The sequence below is a fragment of the Magallana gigas genome, chromosome 3 (assembly GCF_963853765.1).
Source record: "Magallana gigas chromosome 3, xbMagGiga1.1, whole genome shotgun sequence".
NCBI lineage: Eukaryota > Metazoa > Mollusca > Bivalvia > Ostreida > Ostreidae > Magallana > Magallana gigas.
The window spans coordinates 13991589-14017882 of record NC_088855.1 but is presented as its reverse complement, the minus strand read 5'-3'; the positions used below and the strand labels follow the sequence as shown (position 1 = coordinate 14017882).

Here is a 26294-nt window from a genome sequence, read left to right as displayed (position 1 = left end):
CTATTTTTATTCCTGTGCTTACATATCTCCAGAGATTTTATTATGTGCATGCACATAGAATAAAGAATTCCAATCTTTTGTCTTAAAGTCCATAATTTGTCCTACCCCCTCAACAAATTAACATGTTTATTTAGAAAAATAATACTAAAGATAACTTATTGTCCCCACGTTCTTTCAAGTGCGGGGGATGAAAATCGCAAGAAAATTAATAAAGCATACGTCAAATTGGTGTCATCTATTGAAGAACATGGGGAAAATCTCCAATGTAAAGTTGTTGCAGTAATTTAACCAAATTAAAAACCAATGTCCAAATGAAAAAAAAGACGCAAAAATTCAGCAACGGCAGATGGAAGAAATAAATGAAATACTGTCTAAAGCGAAACAGAAAGCTGTCAAGAACGAAGCCCTTTTAAAGTAAAAGAATCTTTCATGTCTTGTTTCACACGAATCAGAAAAAACAAAACTAAGTAAAGTTCCTACTCTGCAAACCACCACCCATCTTGATTTTAGGCCATAGCCAATTCTCTCATATCTTCTGGTAATTTAATCTGTGGAGAAATATAGAATAATAGGATTGTGCACAAGCAAGAGCACATTATTTCACTAAAACGAAAAACAAGTATCCGCTGTTAGCGTATTAACAGATAGTCCAAGGCACCTAGCACACCTCTTCCCCCCCCCCCCATCCCCCACCCTCACGCAGCAAACATGTTTCTTCAATAAACATATATTTAAAAAAAACTGAGTTTTGAATGAGTTGCCCAACCCCACTTTTGTAATGATATAATTATATATATAAAAAAAAGTAATATAATGTAAATGTACATAAAAATAAAAGTCTTAAGTACGCTGCTAATCCATCACCCTCCCCACGGATTATGTGTTTTTTATTCTTAAAATTATATCATCTTTTTTTAAGTATAGATATTTTCATAAGAATACTATAATATCATTTTATCTAATAATCGGTTGGAGAGAGTTGCGACAGACCGATTGTCAATTCCTTTTTCGAATAACTTCCATAGATTATACATACTTGAAAATTATCAATTCATTTGGTGAATTGCTGATATATTCCCAGAAAGATTCAGTTTTTCATTAGCGTGACTTATTAATTATCTACATTACTTATGATTTTATATTGTTATTTTGAAGTTCATAGTGATTTCCCTTGTTTGAAATATTTCAAACGGCAGCGCACTAGATCAACACTTAATAAAATTTCATAACACTCATCTAATTGTCATTTGTCAAGTTTAAAAAAAATCTTTTCACTATGTTTAATCGAATACCCTTCAAAACCAATAAGCTCAGTTGATTATAAAGTCTGAATGCAAGATCTATTATAAAATTATTTTTTAAATTAAAAAAAAAATATTCGTGTTTTATTAAACAGTCGAGCACTAGATATATATCCATACACACAAACATTAGTTTTTGCAATAAGGCGCGGCAGCATTTGTTTTCAGGTAAAATATTCCGGTTGCCGCTTTGCTAGCATGGTAGCCCATTCTATTGCAGCCGTTCTTGCATGACCTATCACACGCTCCGGTGTAGGAGCTCAAGTAGGATTTACAGGGAAACGCCATGAACTTACAGGACGTGTTAATGGACTCAATGAAAAAGTGGATAGCCCTGGAGTGGCTGCAGCCAACACTGCTGGCTATAACTGTGCAAAAACAATAGAAATGACAAAAACATTTATGTGTGTAAAAATGAACGAGTTAACGGTACAGTATATCCATAACGTTTTAACTATTTATATCAGTCGTAAACGGTTATTTGTAATCGACAAATACGGGGTATAAAATAAATCATACACTGTAATCAGTTTTATTAAAAAAAAATTAAAAAGTTTTGTTAACGTAATTTATCATGTTGTAATTTTTTTAGTTTTTGAGCGAGAAAAAAATATAAAGTTTACAAGAAGTAGAGAGACATGTTTTATATTCTATAAGAACAATTATTCAAAGCTACGAATTGAATTCCATGTAAAGTCTATTAAAAAATGAGCACAAACCACTTATTTTTCCATTGAACATGTTCCATATGTTGTCCCACCAGTTACGTTTGCACCTCGGTTGGTTTCTGTCACCATTGGGGTAAAAGTCAGCATGTCCATTAGGTATCCTGATGCCAAACGCTAAAAAAGGGGGAAACCACAAATCAAAAGCAAAAAATATCTACAAACCTGTATAACAATTGATAACCTGTGTGTAGGACAGATTTAGCTCGGACAAAAGCATTTATAGAGAAATGAAACATCTTCATATTGTTCAAAATAAACATAAAAATATAACATGTACATAATGGGTTTAGCACTAGCTACTGATCAGCAGGCATGTTCACGAAACTTTCCTAAGATATGACCTAAGTGTGTTCCTAAGATATGACTTAGGAAAAAAGTTAGGAACATCCTAAGATCAACTTAGGACACGTCTTAAGATGTAGCTCGACGGTTACTTAGGAACATCTTAAGTTAGGATATCCTAACCTTCTACAACCATTCTTATTTTCACAATTATTCATTCAGATCGAATTTGAAAGACTTGTGTAGGGGTGAATCATTTAACATTTTGCCAGAGAAAATTGTACGTCTCGATAGTTAACGCAAAAGGCCTAAAACCAGTAATTTTAATTTATGCATTTCAATAATTTTACATTTACCTAAATATATATCAGTTACCAATAACAATTTAGTTTGTTTTTCTTTAAATGAACAACCCCCCCCCCCCAAAAAAAAAAAATTTAAAAATTAAAATATAAGATATTACAAGCCCCCAAAAATTCAAATAACTGTTCTTTTAAAAAAAAAAGAAAATATTTATCAGGACAGAATTGGCTTACAGGCAGATAATTATGTAAACAACACGTGTGTATTGTCATTTCATAATTAATATTGGAGAATCTTGTCATTCAAGTACATGTAATACATAAACACCCGATTTTCATAGAATTTGAAACGTTACATGAGGAAACACATGTACTCGTACAAACACAACCAATTTCCCTTTAATCTGCAATATATAGAATACAAGAACATGTTAAATAAGAAATAAGTTGTAATATATCTCGAAAATATATAAACACAGTTCATTCAACATTACAAATTTTTTAAAGATTATTTTTTTTCAGAATAAAGTGATAAAAATTAGGAATGATCAAGCATGGTATATGTAACCCGATGTAAATTTACTTCTTATAGCAAAGGACATTTAAATAATTGTTATCAAAAATTATTATAATCAAAACAATGAATGTAACTCATTTAGTGTACAATGTAGATAAAAAATAAGTGAATAACTTTCATTCGTCCAACAGAGATAGTATTTGCGAAAAAAAATCTTAATTTGTCAGCTCCAAGGCAGGCATATAGCAACGGGGAATTGATAAGAGTTTGGGGTCCCCCTCCACATCATTTTGTTAAAATGAACATACATGATAGAATAATTAACTATGCCCCCCCCCCTCTCCCGGATTAGGAATTTGATGTTTGTCGAAAATGCTGGAACTGTGGAAAATATTGCCTTATTCTGCCAGTCTTAAGAAAAGGCTTCACAACATCCCAATATCCCTAAAAACGTGATTTTATAGCTTTAGGATGGTCTTAGGACAAGGTAGGTGATGTCTTAAAGTTAGGACAAAGTTATGGCGGTTCCTAAATTTAGGAGAGCTTCGAGAAACAGACTTAAGACTAAGACGTATCCTAAGATGTACTTAGGACACACCATAGTCCTAAGATAGCTTCGTGAACATGCCTGCTGTGGACTGTAATGGACTTCGATACGCTATATTTTACTCTATACATGGACTTCGATATATAATACATTTTGCTCCACGAATGGACTCCGATATATTACATTATACCCTGTACATGGACCCTTATGAACTTTGCTACATTAAATAATGCTCCATACTTTGACTACTATTGACTATTGACTTCGTTGCGTTATATTATGCTCCATATATGGACTACGATGGACTTCGATACATTATATTATGCCCATTACATGGACTCGCATGGACTTTGATACTATATTATGCCCATTACATGGTCTCGCATGACTTCGATACAATATATTCTGCTCCATGCATGTACTTCGATGAATTTCAATATAATATAATACATATATTCGCATATATATGTATATTTATTTATTCAATAATTCATGGTTTGCGTAATGTCTTTTTTTAGACTATTACATATTAATAATCAACTACTACTTTATGTACTTAATTAGGACTACCTTAATTATATAGTTAATTAATTAACATTTGCCGAATTATTTTTATTTATTTTTTTATTTGAAGTTGAACAATCAAATACATTTGCCTAATTATTAATATATATATTCATATATGAATATTTCCCATATTCATAATGTAACATGCATATACAATATGCATAAACAATACTACGATTTTCTATTTTATTTTTTGAATAATCAAATTAATAATTCTTAAATCAAATTAATAAATTTTTTTTTAAATCAAATTAATATTTTGTAAATCTAAATAATTTCGTTTTTTGTTTTGTTTTTGGGGTTTTTTTTTTTTAAAATCAAATCAATATTTTTTAAATCAAATTAATTTTTTTTTAACTTTTTTTTTTTATAAAAAATTGTTTCATTGGTGTTAATTATTATCATAATTCATTATTGATTATTACCAATTTGATTCAATTGTTTAAACCACTGTTCGCAACGTTAATAAATTATAAACTTAATCCCTTTTTCCCAAGTTCACCATACTTGTATAGTAGTTTACTAAAATTTCTCCAAAATCTTTTTAAAATCTTATAGCAACAATAACTATAAATCCTGCTTTTAGCTCCAACACCACTTGTTCAGCGGGAATTATATCACATGACTCACTGTAAGTCGCGGGCGCGTCTAATTCCATAATTGTATCCATTAGTTACGCCGTTCTATTTCTGCATTTTCCTTTGGTTAGACGTTTATTTACTTTGGACATTTTCACCTCATTTCCTTTGGTAAGTGTTTTATGTTATAAGTTTTAAAACATATTACACTATTTCATTTATAAAATCAAATCCTATCAATGTACCATTTGACTTCCCCTACCATAAAAATACGGCTTTAACTGTAACACTATGGTATCCTACTCATGTCAATATAATAATACACAGATGTACCAATTAACTCATTATTATTGTATTAAAAGTATTTATGCATAGTACACAAGTATGCGATAACTACTATAGTCTGTCCCAAGTTATTGCTTCCATCAATTTTTGATGATTTTTAATAAAAAAATACACATACCTGTGAAAGAAATACAACTGAAATCGATGAAAGGGAATATATCCAAGATATCCTCTTTGAACAATTATCCCCTTTCACTCATAAAAATTCACAGGAACGAAAACAATCTTCTTACGGAGATTTGTAATGGGAAATGTTTACATCTTTTCTCCATTCAGAATGCACTCGGAATAGATCTCGCAATTTTTCAACATTATCATCCGGGCTTATTAATAGCTGATGCAATGCAAAATCTCCGTAGACTTTCAATTTTTGGATGTGTATTGAAACCTGAAGCGGTAGAGGGGGCGTTTCAAAACAGATAATCTGGACATTTTTCATATTAATTAGTGGATGAACGTAGTTTGAGCACAAAGGTATTTACTATTAATGAAATATCAAGCAAAAAGTGGTGGAAGCAAAAGCTCGGGACAGAGTATAGTGTATAGGATTTATAATCTGTACTTGAATTATGTAACGACCAATCTTTAATTTTCTTTTTAAAGCAAATAAAAAAATCAGTGTTGTCCTTTTTTTTTTCCAAAGAAGTCCATTGAAGGGTAAAGAATGGGACTTTATTGAAGAAAAAAACATGTACAAAATGCACACAAAAATTATACCATATAACTAAAGCATTTGATAACAACAATCGGAGTGATTATATAAGGTTTTGTAAAAGATGAGCGATCTGGTGATTTAAATTGGAGTACGTGTACATTCATCATAATTATAAATTAATTTTTATTGAAACTTCAACGTAGGAAAGGTTGAAAGTTGATTAAGAAAATGTGACAAGTGATAAGGAACATTCATATAATGCATGTGATGGTTTGAAAAATCAAATATTTGTATATTTCTTTTATATTCCCTTATGTAGCCCTTTTCTCTTAGTTTATGTCATAACTAAACTTAGAAATTCTGTGTACTGGCATCAGTAGATTGCTTATATATGTTTATCTCGAAAATTATACCCTCCATCTTTTTAAGATTTTTTTTCTACTACATATTTCTTATTTGGACCCTCCCCTAATAGTGGCTCTTCGTTGACGAATATGGATGGATTCTGTGTTTTACTTTGCTTTTATATTAATTTTACAGGTCATAACCTCCAAATTCAGGAGAGTTATTCTCTCAGGAATTATTAAGAATTCTGTCAGCATGCAAAATTGTCCCACTTTTTCTCATCAGATTATAAAGACTCAAAGCAGTCAGTTCTGGTGCTATTTGGCAAATTAAAACAATTTTAATGCTTTAAAAACTCTTAATATTTTTGTTTGTTTTGTTTGATACTGATATTGGTACAACTATCCTCAAACCCTACCCCCAATATCAAAAAAATCAATTCAGTAAGTAAACAACAAAAGCCCCTGTGGGATTCTAACTCGGGATGTACGGATCACATGCCCTAGGCTTAATCCACACGGCTAAAGAGTAAGTTACTTGTTGTCGTCGATAAAATCCTTTTGATAAAACGAAATGTCATTTCGATCAGAGGTCAGCCATTTTGTGATGATGTATTATTCTGCGTTATGCTGTGCCTGGCACCGAGACGTGATTCGGCTCTTTGGATCAAGTTTAACTGTTGTATGGTAAATTTATTATATACCCTTGTCTATTAAATAGTTATAACAACTGTGTGGTGATCCGGAAAATCGGACCACACTGTAAAATCGACTGTATCAAGAAGGGAAAATTGATGGGTATATAATAAATGTACATTTGGGGTGCTGTTCTGAGCTTGCCCGAGAAGTTGCGACTGACGATCTTTCGTACGATAGGCACGATAAGGTGTCACTATAGGTTTAAATTTTAGTACATGTATATACTAGTATTCTTACCAGATTTGCGCAATTTTAGATACAGGTTGTAGCCAGCGCAATTTTAGATACAGGTTATAACTAGGCACGTAGCATCGGGGGAGGGGGGCGGCTGCCCCCCCCCCCCCCCCATGCACTTTTTGGCGCAGCAAAGAATTTTCTTAAATTTACATACAAAAAATTAAATTAACATGGAGTTGGCCCCCCTATTTTATGGGACCATGTAAAAAAAATTGAATTGGAAATAAGGAAATAATCAGTGAAATTGAAGTTAAAGGTATACTACCTCCCTATTTCCGCCCCCCCCCCCCCCCCCACCCCTCACGGACTAGGATTTTTCAGAGTTTTGGAAAGAAACCTTTTTCCTTTTTTTTTTGCTTGTGAAAATTTTTTGGATGGGTCTGCCCCCCCCCCCTACTTTTAAAAACGATGCTACGTGCCTGATAACTTCAAAACGAAATTCTGGAAAAATCCTCTTAACATCCTTTAAAAAAGCACTCATTACATTCAAGTAGCAATATCATGCATCCTGGGAACACGATACCTTGTTAACGTCGAGTAACATATGGGCTTGAAAATCAAATCCAGGTCTCTTCACCTCCCTCCATAAATAAAACACGCACAAAAAAAAACCTCGCATTGTTACAAGACTTGGATAGTCAAACATCTTTTTAAAAAAATCAGCTCCTTTCGCGGATGGAAACGCACAAATTCAAAGGGGAATTCGGGAATTTTTTTGCTTCATCCATGTTTTGAAATATAATGCAAGGAATTACTGCAGTGATGTACTTCAAACAAGGGCCTGAATTGAAGAAAGGGATTCGCCAACTGTGTTTGTTCCCATCTTTCTCTGTTTTTCTGGGAATCCCTAAGTTTCAGGAATTTTACTTTTCCGGAGCAAATCGGTTAAAAGGTATAGACCCAATTTTTGTAACCTACATTTACAGTTTCTCGGTCGTCCTCTTTTGGTATGAGAAGAGTTGTCTTCAGGGTTTGCTAAAAATGATTTATTTATTGTTCATTTAAAGACAATCAAATCTAAATCAATGAATGATACACGTATTACTGGTTGGTTTTTTAAAAATAGAAACACAATTTAACGCAACAAGGTTTATACACATTCCTATGAATTTCTACCAATAAGTCATGGAATGTGTTGTTAAGGGTGATCAATACGTCTTAATAAACCTGTTGTTAATGTATACGTAAGTGTAGAATCCATTTTAATTACAATCCAAAAGACAAGCTAGCTCGTTGCATTTTGCTCTCTCTAACTTTCTTTATTTTTTAAATGAAGGTTATGGACCCAATAAAAGGAGCACAGGATGTCATCAGATGTGACGTCTGCTCAGACAAAGAGCGGGAAAAATCCCCGGCGGAAGTCCACTGCAACACATGTGACACTAACGTCTGCAGCCCTTGTGTCGCCAGGCACATGTCATTTGATAAATCAAAGAAACACGATTTATTTCTCTTTGATTTTGAGGACACAAAAATTATCTTGCCTCCATGTTTCTTTCATCCCCAACTAAAATGCGACTTGTTTTGCAGGAAATGTTTGATTACGATTTGTCTGAACTGTTTTCTCTCAAATCACAACAACCACACGATTGAAGTACTAACAGAGTTGTGTCCAAAACTCTGTGAGGACATTCAAAACGAAACGAAGGAACTGCAACAGCGCATCATACCAGCTTTTGAAAAAATGTCACGTGAGGAGGATGAAAATCTCAAGAAATTGAATGAAGCATACGACAAATTGGAGTCATCTATTGAGGAGCGTGGCAAAGTTCTTCATAGAAAAGTTGATGAAGTTGTATCCAAGTACAAAGCCAAAGTCCAGCTGAGGAAACAAGCTGATGCAAAGATTCTACAACAGCAGAAAGAAAAAGTAAACGAAATATTGTCAAAAGCAAAACAAGCTGCTGTAAAGAACGAAGCTCTTTTAAAGATAAAGAATGCTTTAAATCTGATTGCACACAGATCGGAAAATGACAATCTAAGTAAAGTTCCCGCTCTAAGAAACGTCATCTGTTCTGATTTCACACCAATGCCAATTCCCGGAGATCTTCTTGAAAATGTCTTTGGAGAAATACCAGATTCTCAGGTTCCGTTGGACATATTGGAGCAAATAATTATTATAGCTGATAGTATTAATGAAAATATGAATCTTAACATATAGCTGCTGTTGTTGCAACCCTGGACAGAGTGATTTTTACATTCTCTTCACCCTTTAAGCAGCTTTACAGACTAGCCTGTACACACTCCAGGTTGTTACATATGGACAAGTGGCAACGAAATAACATTTAGATGTTTAAGTAGGCATCCTCTGAAATCTGACCTGGCCTCAAAATTGACATGGCTTCACTTTTGGCCTGGCCCCAAACTTGGCCTCTTCAAAAACTTTTGGCCTCAAATATTAATTTTCTTTTTTTACATTATCATGCATAGTTTTTTTTAAACTGAATCTTCATTGATTTCTCAAGAAATGATTTTTTAGATGTATATGGGATAATCATATCCCATAAATCATGGGAATTTTTTTTATTTATATTCAAGTGAAGTGACCTGACTGATTGAGGTTTATAGACCTGATAAGAATATATCATCCTCGGACTTCGTCCTCGGTCGATATATTCTCATCAGGTCTATAAAACTATGTATTGACCTCATTAAAAGGCTATAATTGTATGTTTTAGCAAAGAAATAGTTTGTTAAAATGTGTTTGAGGCCAAAAGTGAGGCCACGCCAACTTTGAGGCCAGGCCAGGATAATGGGCCCAGGAAAGCCAGACCAGGTTTTAGAGTATGCAAAAATACACAAACTGTTATTAGAATATTAAAGCAAAATAACATTTTAAAAGACTGACGTGAGTAAAGTATTGATAAATAATATCTCAAACTTTTGTAAACTGATTCATAACATCAATTTGCTATCTCTGTTAGTGTGCAAAGCAGTTTAAAATGACCAGTTTGCTTCATTACTTGTCAACATCAACCAAGCCCAAATTTCCCTCCCCAGCAGAAATTAGGTACCGGCCTCTGTTGAATGGCCTACGCTAAAACCTGGCCTGTCCTCACCTTTGGCTTCAAAATTGGTTTGGTCTCAAATTTTGGCCTGGCCCCTAATTTGGCCTCTTCAAAAGCATTTCTCCTCGATCAAATTTTAAAAAAAATTGTTTTCATTTTCTTAGATTTAGAAATTGAAAATTCAATGGTTTTTTTTAATGTTTAAAGAATAATTAATCATATGAAAGATATATTTGACAAGTGACCGACTGTTCGAGTTAAATTAATTTCATCCATGTATAAAAACACAAAAAATACTGACAACATGCACACACACCACCGCTCTTACTATTGTCAAGAAAAAGATTATGCCAATACATGTTGATATCCAAAACATTTGTAAACTGGTACAAAGCATCATTTCTTTATCACTGTGAAATGCATTTTAAAATTGCCAGTTTCTTTACATGTTAACACCCATCATGCTCAAATTTCATTCCGCATATCACTCTCTTCTGCCGCTATTCTGCTACATTAAGGTCAGATTCATTGCTTACCTTGTTATTTAACATTTCACACGGTCAAATTTAATCAAGATCATTTGTGAACATTATATCCTTCGATGATTTGAGTCAGTAATGGTCAATAAACACCACCTCCTAATTAGAGTATGTTGTTTGTATATTTAGAAAACAATTTTTCTCCAATGAAATATATTTTCACCCAAACTTGGCGCTTTACAGAAGTAAGATGCCGGGGTAAAGTCCCTTGAAAAGTTTTAGTTTCCCTTTTTTCCATAAGTGCACTGTGCGTTCACTTGCTCTCTCCGGTCCACTCCGTTCGCGCTCATTGTGTCAGGAAAAGTTCCATGTACACTCTACATCTAAAGGTGGTATCAAATAACAAGACAATAAAATGTAACCACGTACGTGGTTTCTTTAAGTTGCCCCCTTAATGTCCCTCTTTGGGCGTTTTACAACAAACTGGGGCATATTAAAACGCCGACAAGATCACATGGTAAGTTAATGAGTTGAAACAAAGCATTATTACTGTATTTTGATTTTAAGATATTATATGATTATTCATAGGCTGTAGAGATTCATTATCTTTTTTCACTAAATGATAAATGCATTGGAGATGAATCCAAAAATACATTGACATTTAACAAACCACAAGTACAATTTACAGGCATTTCTATCCAATTAAATAAGGAGTGGTAAGACTAATATAAATATAAAATCAAATTTATTTTATAAGGTAGACAACTAGGGTAGATAAAATTGTGTAAATAGATTAACATTTTTATTTAAAAAATTATATGGGGAAGCACCACATATTACATGTAGAATTATCCAGGAAACGTTACCCATGAATTGTATTTTTGATAGATAATGTATGAATGGTATAATAATAGCGATTGAGTTTTAAGTTACAGGGAATGGAACACCGCGACCGTCATATTTTTTTTTATTAAAAAAAAAAATCATCACAAAGTCGTTTAATTTTAGGAATATAACCCAGGCACTTGTTTCTGAGGGAAAAAAATTACCTTATAGTATAATATGTGTTATAATTGCCTGTGGAATATAATAACAACATAGTATGTCATTTCTATTCAACATCAGAATTATTTGAATTATTCAACAGCCCACATTTCAGGCACGTAGCATCGGGGAGGGGGGGGAGGGGGCCTCCCCCCACTTTTTTCACACAACTATTTTTTTTAAATTCACATATAAAAAAATAAATTATCATGGAGTTGCCCCCCCCACTTTTTTGGAGGATGTAAAAAATTGATTTGAAAATAAGGAAATTAGGATTGAAGTTGAAGTTATATACAACGCCAGCCCCCCCCCCCCCTTCTTATTTCCCCCCTTTTTTTTTTTTTTTTTTTTTTGGCTTGTCAAGATTTTTTGGATGAGTCTGCCCCCCCCCCCCCCCCCCACTTTCAAAAACGATGCTACGTGCCTGCATTTAGTTTTCTTTTTAAAGCAAATAAAAATCATTATTGTCCTTTTTTCTCAAGATGTCCACACATGTCTTTTGCAAGTAAGGACAATACTTTAAAGACTTTGTTGAAAAAGATTGACACAAATGCAAACAAAGTGTGTACGATATAAAGTAAAAGTATGGAACGTCTCGGGTGCCTTATGTAGATAATCTTCATAATATGATGATACATTAACATCATATGATAATACTTCAACATCATGATACTTTAACATTTGTCATTACATGCTGATACTTAAACATTATATATGCTGATACGGATCAGATTACATCTTAAGACTCGTATTAATTAAATACGAAAATTTCAACTATAACTATGATTTAAATCAAGGTTTGTAATGTAGGATAAAATTGTGTCTACGAAACAAAGTTTAAATCAACAAACATCACAACTGAGTAATCAATCACTCGTCTAATTGCCGTTGTCAGGATTTTAAAAAATCTTTTAATCGATTACCCATCAAAGCAATCAACTCCATTTATTATAAAGTCTGAAAACAGGATCCATGATACATGTAAAATAATTAACACATAACAAAAACAATTTGCGTTTTATTAAACAGTCAAGCACTAGATACATATACGTACAAACAATAATTATTTATTTAATTTTTGCAATAAGGCGCGGCAGCATTTGTTTTCAGGTAAAAAATCCCAGTTGCCGTTTTGCTAGCATGGTAGCCCATTCTGTTGCAGCCGTTCTTGCATGACTTATCACAGGCTCCGGTGTAGAAGCTCAAGTAGGATTTACAGGGAAACGCCGTGAATTTACAGGACGTGTTAATGGACTCGATGAAAAAGTGGATAGCCCTGGAGTGGCTGCAGCCAACATTGCTGGCTATAACTGTTAAAAAACAATAGAAATAACAAATAATTAATATGTGTGAAAATGAATGAGTTGACGGTATATCCATAACGTTTTAACTATTTAGATTAGTCGTAAACGGTTATTTGTAATCGACAAATACGGGGTATAAAATATATCATACACTGTTATCAGTTTTGTTAAAAATTAAAAAGTACTTTTGTTAACGTAATCTGTCATGTTGTAATTAACATGTAAGTTTATTGAGCGAGAAAAAAAAAGGTTAACAAGAAGTAGAGAGACATGTTTTATATTTTATAGCAACAATTCAAAGCTACGAATTTAATTCCATGTAAAGTCTTTTAAAAAATGAGCACCAACCACTTATTTTCCCATTGAACATGTTCCATATGTTGTCCCACCAGTTACGTTTGCACCCCGGTTGATTTCTGCCACCATTGGGGTAAAAGTCAGCATGTCCATTGGGTATCCTGATGCCAAACGCTAAAAAAAAGGGAAAACACAAATTAAAAAGAAAAACTATCTATAGACGTGTATAACAATTAACAAAATATGTGTAGGACAGGTTTAGCTCGAACAAAACATTTATAGAAACCCGCTTTCAAATTGTATCAATCGAATAATTTCCAAAAGATATTTTGTCAAATATTGTAAAATTTGACAATTCTAAAATGATGATTTTGTATTGAGCATGAGGTTCATTCATTAATTTTGGATAATTTTATATGGTGCTGTTCCTAACCATCTTAATTTTCCATTTGCAATACATGTAGGTGCAGAATATGAACCTTTAAAATGTTTGTAGCATACGGAAATGTTTAGACATAATTTTGTACCCATTTCCCATAGCGAGGCTCCGTCTGTATGGATGACGTCAACAAACGCAGCGTCAGAAGGATCCAATTTGACTTCATTGGAATATCTCTCAAAATTCAAACCAGCAGGATCTAGACCTGGAAAAACAAGAGGCCAATAGGCCTTAAAGATTAACACCGCTCGTAAATAGGCACCATACAAGGGTCGAATTGCATGGCTACCGTTTTCTAATTCTATTTTTTAGAACAACCGTATTCACTAGCGACAGTATTCCCTGGTACAGTCATGTTCAGCTTTAACGGTCACCTGAGTACTATAACCTAAACACAAAATTGTGAAGGAGTATCATACATTTCATCCCTGCATGCCTGAATTCTTTTGGAAAGGACTCTTAATCTGTTATTTTCGCACAAGACCTATCGCTCGTATCAGAGTGTATGACCTTCTACTGAAAAGATGCACAGCTTCCATCAACTTGTTTATTTTAAGAAATTTAAAAACTGTTTTTGTTTCAATTGATAAATAACTTGCATAACTATTTTGATCATACAGCTTCTAAATTACATTATATTTAATTATCAATTACTAAATATGAACAAGCAAAGGTAGGAACTCCATTTTGAAGAGGCAAGGACAGATAACTCTATTTACTGTTATAATCCTCTTCCCTGAACTCCTTTCAAATGCTTTCACAATATTCTATCGATGACTTTGATGGACAGCTTTATTATTTTTCTTTTCTAAACATGTGAATTAACTCATTTCTTTCATAGAAATTCCTGAGCAAAGTAAAATAAGACATATATATACCCCTTCCCAGCCATAACCCTTGCCATACATGCAGGTGACAAGAAATATTAAAGATGACAAGATATTTTTTTTCTAAATATGCACGCAGTTTGTTTTTATTCCGTGTTCTGTGTCTGTAGAGAAGAACATTTTTTAAAAATATTCTGTGCATTGACATTATATGGCCATATTGCCCCCCCCCCCCACCCCTCCGACCTGAACCCCTATCCAGGGACCATGAATTTCACAATTTTGGTAGAGAGCTTCATGGACATCATAACCCTGCATTCAGTTTTTTTCCTCATATGTGTGGGAATAGAGAAGAAGATTTTTGAAAATTTGGTTTTTTGATATTTTGCCCCGCCTGTGCCCCCAGGGGAGGTAGAGCAATGAATTTCACAATTTAGATTTTTCTTACCATAGAGATGTTTTACACCAAATGGTAACATTTGGCCTTGTAGTTTTTAAGAAGACGTTAAAAATGTAAAATTGTTAACGCACAGACGCGCGACGACTGAAGAAGACAATTTGTAATAGGTCACATGAGTGACTCAGGTGACCTATAAACCCATACTTTTCCTCAGTTGCTGTGTACATATACTCTAAGCATGAAGAATGAAAACGAAAGCGAATCTCATGTCTAATCCCCATGGAAGAGCTATCTCCCTAAACTGATGAACACAGTACCTTAACGTACCAGTGATTCTGCCAACTTGACCAAAATGGCGTAGCTCTTTTCCGGCGTACCCCATGATCTGGGCACCTAGGCTGTGACCGATCAGATGAACATAACTGGGAGACACTACGGCATTCTTCGTTAGGGCCTCCACCATTTTCCCCACCGTGGCCCCAACCACGCGAGTGTTCGCTGTTGACTTGTCGTAACGGATGCCTCGTGTACCACGTGACCAGTCCACGGTTATCACGTTCAAATCATCCTAAATAGATACGATTAGTTTAAACACATTACTCTACAGATTTCAAAAAATTCGGAAAAAAGTACTAACAATGCACAATGTTAGTTCTTTACTTTATGATAAGATTAAAGAAAAGGAAGCCATTTTTTTTAAAGTGAAGTGGGCTCTAATTACTACTTTATAAACAAAGGCGTCGTAACTGGGGGGGGGGGTAGAGGGGGCTCAACCCCCCTTTCGCAAAGTTATACATAACCATATCCATAACCCAGAAACCCCTTTTTTATGGAGGGGGGGGGTGTCAAGATTTCTGACAAGTGTAGCTCCCCCCCCCCCCGCCCCCACTTTTAATTTTCTCGCCACTGATAGATACACATGTATCTAAATCAGTACTGCCAACCAACTTTGTTCAATAGAGTGTCCTTCATTTGCAAAGCCCATCCAGATTTTACGGTGTCTGTGAAACCATGGGTAATGAAAATAGTCCGTCGACTGCCAACGAAGCTGGAGCTTGTGATCGTCTGGGGCTGGTAAGGTTTGAGTATCTGTCCTTGATCGTGGTTTTTCCTGGTGTATAGCATGAAGGTTATACCGATTGCATCAGGCGAGGATGGGAGGATTCCCTTCGCATTATGAAATGGAGGTCTGCTTCGGAAGCACCCAATATGTGGGTAGCAAACCTTGCGGTTGAAAACTTTCATAACTGATGATATCCAAAAACCTTAAAATGAAGAGAAAAAAAAATTATTTAAGATACTTGCAAATTTAAAAGGTTAACATAGTACGTTTTTTTTGTAGTGAGTTAAGCTAATATATTTTTTTTCACACGAGACAACGTCCAATTTAAACTAAATGCTAATTCTCGTTTTTAGAATTTTGAATTTGGGAAACTTTGACGATAGTGAAAACAAAACCTAATGATTAAGGCCCCATGCCTCAACAAGCTGCAAGTTTATTGCAGTTACATATTGGAAAGAATTAGATCGCGTTTTAGTCTCATAGATACGTAATATAAAATTGACTATGATTTTTCGGAATCGGACATTCCATTCCAGCATGCATGAAGAAGGTCGTCATGCTCTAACCTTTTTAACATTCGCCCTTTAAAGCTGACATGAATTCATAAATACGCATTATTTCCCTTTTATCTACGACTACCGCCATATTAGTTGTCGATTTCTATTGTTCTGCTCATCGCTACACACCCCCTATATAAAGCCGAGAGCACTATTCATGCTTCATCGCATTCAGGTATTTCATGCACCCGAACACGTTACCTTGGACAAAAAGACGCGAAGAAACGCGTTTTGAACAAAAATAATAAGACAACCACTGCACTGGCAAGGAATATCCAATGAACGAAGAAACAAGACAAACTGAATTCCAGACACAGATACTTCAAAAATCCTCGATAATTGTAGACCATTTTCCTGTGTATGTTATACCATTGCACATGCGCAATCACACACTGTGGCAGATCGAGCTTTGTCAATGATCGCATGGATTTTTTTTGTAGAAAGCGATGGAAACGATGTTACGTTTTTACTTTCTTGGATTTACTATCATTCATCTACTGTTTTGGATGGAATATCGCCAGTGGTTTTCAAAAAGATGCAGACGTTATGCACTCTGTATGAACGACATACGTGTTCGATATGCATGTGAAGTAAGGCAGCACTATTTGTGCAAAATAGTACGGATACCTTGGAAATTCTTTCAAAGAATAAATATATTTTGTATTTTATTGATTGCTGTTTCCTCTACAATATGTAGTTCATGCATTTAGAAGTCCGTGTAACCTGAATGCATCGATCGAAAAGCATCCGACCGTAACATTCTCGACCAGTATATATACCCCAGTGGCAGTAGAGGAGCGATCAAAACTAATATGGCGACCAAACGCTTTTATGAATTCATGTCAGCTTTAACTATACTCACCATGTACCGTCGTCAGGAAGAGAAGGAAGATGGCGTTTGTCATCGGGAAAAACTGAAAAAAAAATATAAACATGAATTTATAACAGGATGATCGACAATATAATTGATATAGACTGATAGCTCGAGATTCATTTCTACTATGGCAGCGAATCCACGCAATTAGCCGGGTTAGCACTGTACATACTATTAGTACAGTTGATTTTAGCTGCAGATCTGTAGCTCCCGGTCTGAACAAATTCAGATGGACAACCTGGGTGCAACAGTTCCAAACGTGTTAAAAAGTCTCAATTAACGGCGCACAAAAAATGCCCTAGTTTTGGTCGATTATAGTCATACATACAACTTTAATTTGTATAATGTTCCTTACATGTCCACACGATAAAACAGCTATAGATTCCCCTCTATTGTTATACACAAAAAAATCAGACGCCCCTTAAAAAAAAAATTTTGTCGACATTGTAGCACCAGAAAAGAAGGATGATGTTTACTTCCGGTACATTTTACTGACTAGATAAGTTATATTAAAGATGTACATGTCTAAATATAGACATTCTGTATATAGTTATTAATTAATGAATGGAACATAAATAGACCTCTGATTGACGAAAGAAAGCAGGTATCATACGACTCGCTGCATGTGTAGTATAGACTTGCTATATTCTAACGCGTGAAATATACGACTCCGTGGAGGTTTTAAATTTCATGAAATAGCGCTTTACACAGGGTAGCATTTTGCTGCATACGACAAGGTGTATACAACTTATTTTACCGTGTAAACTGACCTTTATTCAAATGATCAAAATGTATAAATCACGCAATTACACATTTGCTAGTTTTTGTCAATGTTTTAAAGTCATGATTAAAAATATAACAAAAATCTTACCATGATTTGCAATTCGAGTTTCCATCGAATGCAAGCCCAAAGCGCCTTCACGGTATTTATAGTACAGAAGGTGTTTGACGAGTTGCATCTATTTATAGAAAATGCAGATGGTGTTTGATTGGCTGATTATCGCATGACAATTTCTGCTGTGTTAGCTTACAGGTAAGACCCCAGTCGGAACTTCTCTGGTGTCTTACACAACGATCAATCACCTAGAGACCAAAGGAGTTCCTAATGTGAATACTATTTGAATTTCAGTTTGCGGTTAAAAGTATACACTTAGTGGAAGTCTGTTTCTCATAGTTGATTTAAGAATCAAATATTTATCGATTTTAAACTAAACTTTCATTTTCTACAATCACCGATGGAATAGAACAGGTTTGGCTATAGAAAATACATGTACTTTTTAGCGCAGGCTGCAATTCCTTCCCACCCCCTCCTAAAATGACACGAATGACCTTCGTTCGCTTTAATATCGCTCAATCGGTACATCTGTCGACATCGATGTGGAATAAAGTACATTGTAATTAAAATTCTTTCATCAGTTTAGAATTTTCAAAGGACAAGAGCGTACAAGGCCTGAAAAATCCCCCCCGTAACCAAGATTTTGAAATGTCATATGAACATATGAAAAAACCTTTACATTTGAAAGTGTACATTAGGACATGTACCTTTATAATATAGAACTGCGCTTTCTGACAGACAAATATTATACATTAATACATGTAAATGCACTCGGTACTTAGTTCCTTTGGTTTATTTGTTTGCTTTCTAGACATTACAGCATGATCTCTTATCTGTGCTAGCGCTATTTTTATCCGACATTGTGTGTAAAATGAACATTATGTAAATTTTTGTCTTTATATAAATGGTATAAGATATTTTTTTCATAATAATCCAGTAAAAAAGCAAAAAAATGTTTACTTAAAAGCAAATGAATTAAAAATAGAACGCCGTCTATACGATACGAACACCTTCTCAATAGAGGAATGTAGTACGAGCCTCCGCCTATCCCATTGAGCTACGTTGACACATTAGGGTATAGGTGAATAAATTTAACTGTTTGACAATAACTAATAAAGTAAAACGTTTTGACCCATTATGGGTCTAGACTCCATTTTATAAGTCAATGATAAAAATCAATAAAAACTTATTCTTTAAATAAAAGTACTTTTAGGATGGAGTCGAGACCCATTCATACCTAAATTTTGCAATTTAGAACAGTAAATGATCCAAGATTTGGCATAAAACGATGAGCAGCTTAATTTGGAAACCTAAAATTGTCGTGTTTATAGAATGAAAGCACAATATTTACTTTCATCGTGAAATTTATACTAAAAACACGACAATGCATACATGCCAATAATTAATATTCAAATTGAAATTGAAATTCTTCCGTCTTCATTGCTCCAAGAGGGGGATATACAACGCCTTGTGTGCCCCTGTCCTTTACATTATTTACCCCCCCCCCCCCCCCAAAAAAAAAAAGCATTTAAAAATGTTTGAAAAGGTAAAAATGTTTTTAGTAAACTTTTGGAAAAGGTGATTGATCTGATATTGTAAATTAAAGCACATGTACATTTATTATAATCATAAAATTATGGCTTTTTTTAATCCAATGTAGGCGAGGATGAAAGTTGATTAAAATACTACATATGATTAAGACATTTGTTTTATGCATGTCTTGTCGTTGTTTTAATTATAGATAGATTTTTAATTTTACCAAAAATATTGATAATGCACATTTTCAGAATTTGAATTCAAATGGATAAAAAGAAAGTAAAGTAAAAGAAGTCTGATACGTTTAACCGTGTTCTATAGTAATCGGCGGGGGTTAGCTGCGATTGACCGATTGTCAGATCGGATCAAGTCCAGTATAAGACAAAAATAGTGCCCCACTACACCTTGGAAAAGTTTCTCAAATCAGCAGAAAATTACTGGATTATGATAGAAAGCATGATGGATAAGAAGTACATATGTCAAATAAGCGAAAAAATGTGCAATGTTAGTTAAAAAATATAATTCAGTAAACATAAACAAATGCCCCAGGTGGATTCGAACTCATGACCTGCGGTTCACAAGCCTGATACTTTAACCACTGAGCTATGACGATATACATCTGAATCGATTGATACAAACAGTTTAACAAAACATTTAAATCGCCATCTTGTGACGTAGTGTCTTAAAAAGTATAAGTCTCGGTGTAGTGAAGTAACGTACCTAAACTTTTGCGTAGTGATACAAAATTTTATTTCGATTTTTATTTGTGTAGCGATACAATGTTGTTTTTATATCTATAGTGGGTTTAAACTTCTTAAAATATTGTTAAAACAAATTAATTTACTTCCAATTTCCAGGCACCTTTGTGGATTAAGGACCACATATAATTCCGGGCAAGATGTTATGACTTATGATTCGCTCTTTCGAGATGTTTTTAAATTAGGCACCGATTTTGATTGTTATTAGTCGCCATCCTCAGTCTGAATTCTTGTATGCCGATACCCAAAAAAATGAAATGAAATAGAAATCCCCTGACATGTGCACTTTAAACTGAAGGTATTACTAACTTATAAACTAATTAATGTTCAAAATGTTTCACAAGGCCACGCATTGGGCCCACACTTGCTTCAGCCCACAAAAAATATAGAAAAACGAAACAGGTAACACCTTCAATTAGATATACTACGAATGAGCTTTTTTTTTATCAAGGTTTGCAAGGTATATATAAAATGAAATTGTCCATTTTTGTTAGAAAATCTTTTTTAATCAATTAAGGGTTACTGAACCACCAAACACTTATCTAATTACCAATGCAAGGTTTAAAAAAAACAAATTTTTTTAAATAACGTTTAATCATTTACCCATCAAAACCTATCACCTCATTCGTGTAGTTTGTATAAAATATGTATGATGAATTGATTAAATTGAAAAGAAAAATTGTTTCATGTTTTATTAAACAATGGAGCACCAGATACATATATGCAATCATTAGTTTTTGCAATAAGGCGCGGCAGCATTTGTTTTCAAGTAAAAATTCCCAGTTGCCGTTTTGCTAGCATGGTAGCCCATTCTGTTGCAGCCGTTCTTGCATGAATTATCACAGGTTCCGGTGTAGAAGCTCAAGTAGGATTTACAGGGAACCGCCGTGAATTTACAGGACGTGTTAATGGACTCGATGAAAAAGTGGATAGCCCTGGAGTGGCTGCAGCCAACATTGCTGGCGATAACTGTGCAAAAAGAAAACAAATGACAATTATGCGTCAAAATAATTGAACATGTATACGGTATTTCTAAACGTTTTAACTTTGTTTATTTAAAGACTATTTAAATTAGTCATAAATTTGTAATCAACATCTACGGGGTATAAAATACATTGTATATCAAATTTTGATGAAAAATTATTTTTATTATGCCCCACCCACACATTCACGGATCAACTCCACGGTTCTACTACGGAATATTTTCCACGGTTGACACCGGAAAATCTATTGATATGGAGTTAGTACGGATGCACTACGGAATGGATACAAATTGATACATACGATTTACTAAGGATTTATACGGAGTTAAAACGGACTTCTACGTTCTAAAACGGTTTAGTAAGTTTTTCTAAGGAAGTACTACGGTGGTTTCATCCGTAGTGGAATTTTGAACATGTTCAAAAATTGTCGCAGCTATACAAGTATTGCTACGTTTGGATACGATAACAAACGGAAAAGCCACGGGTCAATACATATCGCCACGAATGATTCCGGGTCGCTTCCGTAGCTAATCCGGCATTTAATCCGTGAATGTGTGACTGGGGTATTAACGTAATCTGTCATTTTGTAAATTTTTAATTTATTGGGTGAGAGAAAATATAAAGTTTACCTAAAGTAGAAAGACGGGTTTTATATTTTATTGGAACAATTATTTAAAGCTACGGATTGAATTCCATGTAAAAAAAAAATTAAAAATGAGCACCAACCACTTATTTTCCCAGTGAACATGTTCCGTATGTTTTTCCACAAGTAACGTTTGCACCCCGGTTGCTTTCTGCCACCATTGGGGTAAAAGTCAGCATGTCCATTGGGTATTCTGATGCCAAATGCTAAGGAAAGAGGAAAATAAAGTTAAAAAACTACATACAGGCATTTAACAAATGGCAAACTGTATATGACACATTTAGCTTGAACAAAAGCACTTATAGAGGCATGACACATCTCTATACTGTGCACAATAAACAATAAAAATAACCTAATCATAATGGGTTTAGCACTAGCGACTGATCTGCAAGTCACGAGTGCGAAACCCGCTTTCACATTTTATCTCTCGAATAATTTCCTATAGACATTTTGTCAAACTTTGTAAAAAAAAAAAATTTTTATGAATATGATGTACTTTCATTCATTTTGATATTTTTACATGCTGGTGTTCCATACCACCTAAATTCTCCATTTGCCAAAAATGTTTGTAGCATACGGAAATGTTTAGATAAAATTCTGTACCCATTTCCCATAGCGAGGCTCCGTCTGTATGGATGACGTCGACGAAAGCAGCGTCAGATGGATCCAATTTGACTTCATTGGAATATCTCTCGAAATTCAAACCAGCAGGATCTAGGCCTTAAAAAAGATAATTTTCTGCAGTTGTTATGTACATGTACATCGCTTAAGCATGTAGAATGAAAACTTTAATTTATCCGCATAGTATACATTTAATTTTCTTGTATAATGATAATATCATAACAACAAAATATCATAACAACAACAACAACAACAACAACAACAACAGAACAACAGTAATCTTCAGCGACACCCTTGATATAATAAGTTATCTCCGTTAACAGAGGTACACTATATCTGAACTTACCAGAGATTCTGCCAACTTGACCAAAACGGCGTAGCTCTTTTCCGGCGTACCCCATGATCTGGGCGCCCAGGCTGTGACCGATCAGATGAACATTACTGAGAGACACCCCAGTATTCTTCATTAGGGCCTCCACCATTTTCCCCACCGTGGCCCCCACCACGCGAGTGTTCGCTGTTGACTTGTCGTAACGGATGCCTCGTGTACCACGTGACCAGTCCACGGTAATCACGTTCAAATCATCCTGAATATGACCAGTTACGATGATACAATTGGTTTAAACACATTTTATTCTACATATTACAAAGAATTTCAAAAACAAAAGTTCCAAGAACGCACTAGTTCTTTTCTCTTTCTTATACGACTAAAGAAAAGGAGCGAAATAAAAACTGCGTTCGGCTCTATAAATTATTGCTTTATATATATGTAAATGTATGTTTATCAGTACTGCCAACAAACCTTTTTTAATAATGCGTCCTTCATTTTCAAAGCCCATCCAGATTTTACGGTGTCTGTGAAACCATGGGTAATGAAAATAGTCCGTCGACTTCCCACGAAGCTGGAGCTAGTGATCGTCTGGGGCTGGTAAGGTTTGAGTATCTGTCCTTGATCTTGGTTTTTCCTGGTGTATAGCCTGAAGGTTATACCGATGGCATCAGGCGAGGATGGGAGGATTCCCTTGGCATTATTGAATGGAGATTTGTTGCTGAAGCACCCAATATGGGGGTAACAAACCTTCCGTTTGATGATTGATGATATCCAAAAACCTTAAAATGAAAGAAAAAAAAATCTTATCTACAATACTTGCAAGCATTCGACGTGATATTTAAACGTATTCAAACCATTTGAATATTTCTATGCAGGTCATACTTTTTGTTTACACGAGACCATGTGTGATTTAAACTACATGTAAATCCTAATTCTCGTTTTTTGGAATTTGAAAAAAAAAGAACTATAAATGGAAATAGCTCTACCAGCAACTCTGACCTGCTGACGATATTAAAAAGAAAGTTTTAATATTTAATATTGGGCTCAATAATTCAACAAGCTGAAATATTACATGTAAATTGTAATATAATTAACAGTGAAATACGTAATATAAAATTGATTACGAACTTTCGGAACCAGACATTCCATTCCAGCGGGAAGAAAGCCGCCATGCTATAACATTTACAACATTTACTTATACTCACCATGTACTGCCGTCAGGAAGAGGAGGAAAATGGCGTTTGTCATCGGGGAAAACTGGGAAATAAATATAAACATGAATTGAAATGATCGACAATATAATTGAAATAGGCTGATAGCTCGAAAGCCACATCAACTGTTGCAGCGAATTCATGCAATTGGCCAGTTTAAATCATTGTAAATACTAGTAGTGCGGTGGTATGTAGCTCCCGGTCTGAAAAGATGAACAACCTGGAAGCTACATGTACAGTACCTAACGTGCTAAAAACTTGCAATTTACGGCGCACAACAAAGTCCACGCGATAAAACGGATATAATTTCCCTTTATTGTTATACGGTAAAAAGAGAAACAACACGCCCCTCTCAAGTTCACTATTTTTGTCGATATTAATGCGCCAGAGAGAGTGGGATGATGTTTACTTCAAGTAAATTTTGCTGACTGAATAACTTAAATTATAAATTTGCACGTATAAATATAGACATTCAGTCACATTCTGTATAATCATGGAAACAAATAGACGTTCAAACCCCAGGCCTCTGATTAGCTGGCTAGAGAAAGTATTATACGACTCGCTGTAAAAAATAGACATGCTCTATTCGAACGCGTGAATTACATGACTCCGGGGAAGTTAAAATTTCATGAAATAGCGCTGTACACACGGTAGCATTTTGCTGTATACGACAAGGTTTATACAATTTACTTTACCGTGTAAACTAGTCTTGCCTTTATTGAATTATCAACATTTGTAAATCATGCAATACACATTCATCTGTTTTTATTAATGTTTTAAAGTCAAAATTTTAAAAGAAAATTGTCCAAAATCTTACCATGATTTGCTGCCGACGTTTCCGTCGAATGCACGCTTTAAGCGCCTTCACGGTATTTATAGTACAGAGGGTGTTTGACGAGTTGTGTCTATTTATAGAAAAATACGCGCGTTGTTTGATTGGCTGATTATTCCATGACAATTTCTGATGTGTCAGCGTAAAGTAAAGACTCCAATCGGAACTCCTCTGATGTCTTACACAATCAACAATCACTGAGACACCAAAGGAGTTCCGATTTGTGAACACTAAATTTTGATCACGTGACTTTCAGTTTACAGCGCTCCCTCCCAAAAGAAAAAAGAATAATTATGCATAAAAAAAACCCCAAAAGACAAATAAACATAGGTAATCATAGATTACTAAGCTCACCGAGACGAAGCATCACCCTTATGAGACATCACCTTCATAAGACCACCTTTATCATTTTATATGAAAATCATACTTTATGATCTTGGATATTCATGGATTCTGTTTTGACAAAATATCGTATATCATCTGATAAATTTTTTTATGATAATCATATGTTCATATGTTAATCAATTCAATGATATAAAATTAAATATTGCATCATGTCATATTTATAATATATATCATATAATACAATAAAGTACCGTAATAAACAATAATGAGATATGATATTGTAACGTATGATATGACATTGTATTGTGTTATACCTAATTGTATTTGATCACATAATACAATATCATAAAATATAATACAATATAGTATTATATTACAATATCATATTACATAATACATCATAACATTGAAACATGATATTATATTGTATAATATAGTATGATATTGTATTGAGTGACACTGAAACATATTTGATACATTATATGATATTATATCATATAATACAATATAATTTGATTCCAACATTGTATCTTATCAAATGATACAATATTATGTGATAAAGTAAAATATTATAAAATACATTATTATATTATACATATAGTATCATATGACACAATAATATATATTACAATATCATATAATACAATTTCATGTGATATGATAATATATTATATAAACCAATATCATATCATACAATATCATATGATACAATATTATATAATATTACAATATCATATAATACAATTTCATGTGATGTAATTCTATATTACTGAAACCAATATCATATTATACAATATTGTATGAT

General features: G+C 34.1%; 2 protein-coding genes and 1 long non-coding RNA gene across 3 annotated transcripts; 1 reads left to right on the top strand and 2 right to left on the bottom strand.

Annotated features, from left to right (window-relative positions):
* The first annotated feature begins 4891 nt into the window (after positions 1-4891).
* LOC117692826 (uncharacterized) lies at positions 4892-9473 on the top strand. Its single transcript, XR_004604133.2, has 2 exons — positions 4892-4993; positions 8379-9473. It is a non-coding gene; the product is annotated as an uncharacterized lncRNA (long non-coding RNA).
* A 3165-nt stretch (positions 9474-12638) lies between these two features.
* Positions 12639-18363, bottom strand: LOC136269665 (inactive pancreatic lipase-related protein 1-like). Its single transcript, XM_066078588.1, has 7 exons — positions 18266-18363; positions 17383-17434; positions 15849-16165; positions 15228-15468; positions 13762-13878; positions 13286-13408; positions 12639-12943 (listed from the first exon to the last, which is right to left on the bottom strand). The coding sequence occupies exons 1-7, from the start codon at positions 18266-18268 to the stop codon at positions 12705-12707; spliced, it is 1092 nt and encodes a 363-aa protein (XP_065934660.1). The 5' UTR covers positions 18269-18363; the 3' UTR covers positions 12639-12704.
* A 2837-nt stretch (positions 18364-21200) lies between these two features.
* Positions 21201-25227, bottom strand: LOC105331912 (pancreatic lipase-related protein 2). Its single transcript, XM_034482014.2, has 7 exons — positions 25130-25227; positions 24307-24358; positions 23573-23880; positions 23117-23357; positions 22753-22869; positions 22233-22355; positions 21201-21492 (listed from the first exon to the last, which is right to left on the bottom strand). Exons 1-7 carry the CDS (start codon positions 25130-25132, stop codon positions 21254-21256), a joined length of 1083 nt encoding a protein of 360 aa, XP_034337905.2. The 5' UTR covers positions 25133-25227; the 3' UTR covers positions 21201-21253.
* Between the last annotated feature and the right edge of the window lie 1067 nt (positions 25228-26294).